Genomic DNA, 5,891 nt, shown 5'->3' on the forward strand with positions numbered 1-5,891 from the left:
CCATTTTTTTTGCAAATTGTCAGTGTCTATTAGTGTACGAAATGTTTGCATACTTATGAACCGGCACGTGATTTGTCTCGGACGAACAAAATTCTCTACCTACCAGAGATGGGACATTAATGCTTGATTGACTCAGCACTAAAATAGCACTAACAGTTGGCATAAAATTGAAGTTTTATCCCGAACCCGAATTCGAAACAGAGACCCTTAGTACCGTAGTCGAGCTTTAACTGAACTATCCTACACGGGCAATTAGACAATTGGGGTAGATATCAGATGGTTTCTAAAGGGCTGCAAACTTAAACCCGTTGACTTGGAACAATCGTCAGGCGACTACCCTTTGGATTGGACCTTGATTATGGATTGAATAAAACTGGTTTACTCTCGATGTTAATTCGTCTGCTGAACAGTGGAGTTTGGTCCGAAAAGTGCGTTTTGCATACACACTGAGATTAACTTGATTTTGATTAGGATTTGCTGAATTGTGAGGAAATCTCTTAGCTAAGCTTTTCACTAAACTGCCCTTTTGCATTATGATAATAAACTTTAATATTATTTGATTTTACAAACAGTTTTCTTTGTTGTAATTTCGTGCGGCACATGAACTAATTTCACCTCCATTTATATATATCAGTGCACAGATATGGAGCAAAGTTTCTCAAGGAATTTGCTTACGAACGCGTTCGCTTACAATAGCGGAAGGTGTCCTTTACGATTACTAGCACAATGAAATACTCAAATGTCTCTGGGCGTAATTTTTATAACTTGAATTTTTTTGTGAACGGGCACTTTTTTGGTATCAGTGTGTACTCCACGGCACAACAATTTACTCTTTAATCACTCCAAAGGTGAGACGTCTTCACATTCACGTGAGACGCTTTTTTCACTCCGTACTATTTTTCCACTTGGGCAACTAATGATGGTTTTTGAACAAACTGATTAACTGGATCACAACGTCGCCCTTAAACTTAAACGGTTCTGTAAACTCGATTATCCGACCGCTAGTCTATCTAGACCCTACTCTCTCAACGCCAACCACCCAATCTGTTTGCATTGACTCTAAACGCGAATATCAAATCTCGTGAAAAATAATCCCTTCTCTGAACACAAAGTCATCTTTTAACGCCTACTCAATGGTATTCAGAGTTGTATACTGAGCTTCTTTTCTGTCAAGTCAGCTTATTTTTACACAGCTGCGCTTAATTTGCAAAGTTGTAGAAGTAACTTAACACGACCTATTTCCAGCGTGTAATTCAAAACAACAGCCAAACAATGGGGGAACAGGCACAATTTGAGAACAAATAATTCATTGACGCACGTGTGAGAATACTAAAAGCTCGCCGTATTACAATCGATAAAATAAAAACTTGAACTTGTCATTCATGAGTAAATATTGGTTTGGTGGAGTGTTCTTGAAACCTTGACTCTTTTTAAACTTGATTAAGTTAATAACTATTTTGCTCCTTTTTTTGATTGGTTTTAGAATTGAATGCGAGAACTGAGCTCACTTCTTGGCGTCAATAGCTAGCTTTATTCAAGGTAAAAGCTCCCATATGTTTTTACGTGTAGTTGGCCCTGTACGTGCGAATATTTGCCCGAAATATCAAGTTATTTGTAAAAAATTGTTTTAAAATTCAGAAATTAGTTTAAACCATCATTATGGAGTTGCGATTTATTCTTGAGGGGAAATTATTTGTGACTTTTATGGGAATTTTAACATAAATTCATATACGAGAACATTTTGTGTAAGTACCGTGTTTGGAGGCACTTTGACTTGATATTATTTGCAATAAACCAGTATTTTCTTTCGTTAATTTGGCATCATTGTTATTACTACCCTTGTATCTTCTCAATTCCATACGGAGAAATATTGTATACAAGTATCATGGTTGTTACAGCACACTAAATAATCTAGACTCGAGAGGAATGTCATAGTACAACTAACTTTCGTCTTTTTATCTGTAAAAGTGGTGAGGCTTGTTCATACATATATTTTTTGCAGATTAGATGTTTATTCCTGTACGACAAATCGCAGCAAATCTAATCTAGCACAGTGTTTGTGTTTCTAATGTAACATTTTCATAGCAGTTTTATTTTAGTGCAAATCCTTTTCCGCAAAAATAATAAGAGTCGTATCGGATAACATACCCGACACATTAACCTAGAGGAAGAACACAGTCCAGCAGCCTATTATCTTAATAATGCATTTGATACGGGAATTTCTGTGGGCAATTATGCGTTGTAAACAGGGGTTGTCGCACCTTGTTCACTTTAGGCACTTTTAAGAATTTTGGCAATGCAACTGCGTAAGAATTCATTGACAGAGATATTCGTCTTTTATGGTGATCGTAAAACAATAAAATAAAAATTATATACTGGCTGTACGGATCTTTTTCCAAAAACCGTTTTTCGATAATCAACACGAAGTTTCTTTGCGTGGCATTAGCTAAGTGCGTGACGTAGTGATTGTCAACGATTAATTAGTGTACTACGCGCATAAAAAAATTCAGTTAAAGCTATCCAATTATTGTTATACACCCATTACTTCATTCTTTCGGTTATTATGCTCTGATACCTCTTTTGGTGCATTAATCACCTAAACGTGGTATACAATATTGTTTTTTGATTACCTAGTAGTACTGTAAGTATAGTTATGGTGCACGAGATAATTTCAAATCAAAGCTGCGGTTTCTAATTAGTCGTACAGCATCGACAGTATGTTACCATAATTAACCTAGAATAAAATTTTTTGCCAAACAATTTGCGCACGTTAAATTGGTACAAGCTATGCCTATTGTAGTTTACTGCTAAAATCTCATTACTAGCTAGCTGCCGGTTGATCATTTAAAACCGGATGTCTACACGTTTGAATTAAACATTTTATATTAATTTGTTTGTAGAAAATGATTCAATCATTTTACCGTTAGGCTTTACATTTCGGGAGCAATAATTTAAAATTAAATCGGGTAATTATCAAATTCTGCATCTACCTACTCTCTCGCCATTATTATACACGACCATTGTGCATTGTTTAGAAATAATGAATTTGTCTTTAAAATATGGGGCAAGTATTGTAGTAACTATCTCAATCTAACACTGAGTAAATATTTGCCAGTGGTAGTAAAAGTGATTTTCGTCAAATATTGAAGGTAAACATCGCTGCCGTTTAACTCAGCATGCCATTGCAATTAGACTTTCTTAAAAAGTTGTTTAAAGACGTTACACAAACATGTCCATTCAGGCAACTTCATATAATTAAACAGTCTACACAAAAAAAGGTTACAACGAATCCTGCAAAAAACACGTTCCGCTGCTTAATTCACTTTGTTGCTTTTATAAGTGTGAATTAATGATTACGTGTTTAGATAATATAGAATTGTTTTTTAGTCTTGATTATGTCGTAAATCAATTACTTAATGCAGACCAGACATGTAATTATTCACCTACACATAGCAAGATTCAAGTTAGATAATCTTAATGCGTGCAATCAAAAACTAATGGCCGATTAAAAGTCCATAGTCGGTGCAAATTTAGCCCAAAAACCTATTTTAATACTTTACTAACATGAATACAACCGTCGTTATTATTGTAATTAGACAATATGGAAATTTCACTGTCGGTATTCGTAGCTTATGACCGATGACCCGTCATCTGACTTGCAGAAGACCAGATAAACAACCGCGATTCCCAGATCCCACCATTGCGATTCGAATGTGGAATTCTTGTAGTAACCCTGTTTCTTGTATGTAACTGGTCCATGCGACATAGATTGCAAAAGGCGTATCCAGAAGATATAAAATCATCCTTCCTCTCCACATTTCTGCATTCGAATTTCAAACGGCCATGTAATAAGAAGCTACTACCAAATAATAATTGATAACGTGTATTTATTTAATTATTTAATTAAAAATAAGTGAAAATGAACTCTAAAGTGAATTGTGTAGTGTTCGGACTTTGTTTAGTTGCCTTATGTACTGCTGGACCAGTAGTAGATGAATCTCCTCGGCATATTGACAATTCCGTAAGTCTTTCATTGTAATTTACTGCTTTCGGTCGAGTGAAAATCATGTATTTGTGCTTACAGATTCACGCAAGTGAACGCGGTGGCATTGAAGAGGCGCTCATGAAAAAATTAAACGCGAAATGTACAAATAATGACGTTAGTTCCTGCATGATGCTCAAACTCGTCACGTACTTTAATAGGCTAATGAAAAAATCGTCGATCGAATTTGGCGACGTTGAAATTACGCAAACATCCACCGAAACGATCATCGCACAAGAAGATACTTCGAGAAGCATCAATACTGAGAATATGTCCGAAGAATCTCAATTCGGGGAGGTTATGTACAACAAAGTGCTGAGTTTTATTAAAACCCGCTCATTAAAATGGAAGGTAATTAAACCGTAATATTAACTTCGATCAAAGCGAAGTTTACGTAAATTTCATATTCCCCAACTGATCCCAAATTAATTAAAACTTGTGCGGTTCAACCAGAATTTTTGCCAAATAATGACCACCGGGCATTGTAGCTAACATTCGCTTTTAGGTTACAGACGATGCCGATATCGTAATTTCTGGCGGAAGCGGTAAAGATGGCGCACTTAATTTAGGCATTTCAATTAAGCCGGACACTTCCAGTCCGGGAGATGCCAGAAAAAAGAAAGATGGTGGAATGGGCGCGATAATGGGACTGGTGGCTCTCAAAATTGGTTTACTTAAAGCTATCGCGTTTAAGGCTCTCGCGTTGTTAGTCGGAAAGGCGTTGATCGTCAGCAAGGTAATTCATTTCGTGCAATTTGCCTCGTAAAAATTTTGGTTGTTTATAGCTGGCGCTCGTTTTGGCGCTGATTATTGGCCTTAAGAAACTTCTTAGCACTGAGAAATACGTAACTTATGAAGTGGTAGCACATCCTCACCACGATCATCACCACGAACACTCCTTCAGTGGAGCTGGTCATGACAGTTTTGGACATGGTGGAGGTCATGGTCATGGACATGGAGGATGGGGACGATCAGCGGAAGGGGCGGAAATTGCCTACAGGGGACAAAAACCTGCCACCTAATCGAAATAAAACGAAATGAAGGTTAAATTACCATATTGGTGATTTTGAAATTGATTTATTTATTGTTATTTATTATGTATGCCATTATAGTCATCATTTTTGTACCATAATTTCATCGTTAACCCTGTTTGTCAAATAAAGTTTTTATTCATGTTGAATTACCGTCATGCAGTCAGTCAATTTAACTTTATATCATCCAAAATCACTGACAAAGACACCACTACTCATATTTTTATTTCAGACCTTTTTCAGAAAAAGTTTCGCAAAAACGGTTTTTTTAAATTATGAAAGCAAAAATGTTATTTTCGGTCTTTTCTATTGAAGAAACCTAAAGGACAATAATGATACAGTGTCGGATCGACAGATATTTTTTTGAAAAACCTGTAAAGATTTAGTATATCGAACCAATTTCAAAATCTATTGTTTCTGAAAGTATTTACTTCCAAAAATGACATCAGTTAGACGGCATCGATTTTAGTTTGATGAGTGCGGGTTTTCACCGATTGTCGCATCTTTTTAATGCTTTCTGGGTGCCGTACACTTTAAAATGATTTTTGTCGCTATGTGCAAAGTCGGGTCAGACTGAGGGTCAGACAGTGTTATTGTCATGATGATCTGACAGATGTGGAACGGTGTGGTGCAGATATCTGAAATCTTCAATTCAACTAACAGTCCTGCCCTGTTCAATTGGAGTAATGTTAAACCTTAAGGGACAAAGGTCTTCAAAATGTGCCCGTTGCAAATTTTCCTTAATTGGTATTAACAAAATTAAAAAAATATATTTCCAGCCTTATACCCAGGATTATACCATATTGGTTAGTCTTTTC

At 36.2% G+C, this 5,891-nt stretch overlaps 1 protein-coding gene across 1 annotated transcript; it reads left to right on the forward strand.

Moving 5' to 3' along the window:
• The first annotated feature begins 3,811 nt into the window (after positions 1–3,811).
• On the forward strand, positions 3,812–5,227 carry LOC116177282. Its single transcript, XM_031496215.1, has 4 exons — positions 3,812–4,021; positions 4,085–4,393; positions 4,548–4,778; positions 4,828–5,227. Exons 1-4 carry the CDS (start codon positions 3,920–3,922, stop codon positions 5,062–5,064), a joined length of 879 nt encoding a protein of 292 aa, XP_031352075.1. The 5' UTR covers positions 3,812–3,919; the 3' UTR covers positions 5,065–5,227.
• Positions 5,228–5,891: the final 664 nt, after the last annotated feature.

The sequence above is a fragment of the Photinus pyralis genome, unplaced genomic scaffold (genome assembly GCF_008802855.1).
Source record: "Photinus pyralis isolate 1611_PpyrPB1 unplaced genomic scaffold, Ppyr1.3 Ppyr1.4_LG7, whole genome shotgun sequence".
NCBI classification, from domain to species: Eukaryota; Metazoa; Arthropoda; class Insecta; order Coleoptera; family Lampyridae; genus Photinus; species Photinus pyralis.

What these genes read in the sequence shown, in the direction of transcription:
- LOC116177282 (XM_031496215.1), top strand. Translation starts at nt 3,920, where the DNA reads ATGAACTCTAAAGTGAATTGTGTAGTGTTCGGACTTTGTTTAGTTGCC. An exon ending in CTCGGCATATTGACAATTCC is followed by an intron (nt 4,022 to 4,084) that starts GTAAGTCTTTCA and finishes TTGTGCTTACAG; the next exon opens with ATTCACGCAAGTGAACGCGG. An exon ending in CCCGCTCATTAAAATGGAAG is followed by an intron (nt 4,394 to 4,547) that starts GTAATTAAACCG and finishes ATTCGCTTTTAG; the next exon opens with GTTACAGACGATGCCGATAT.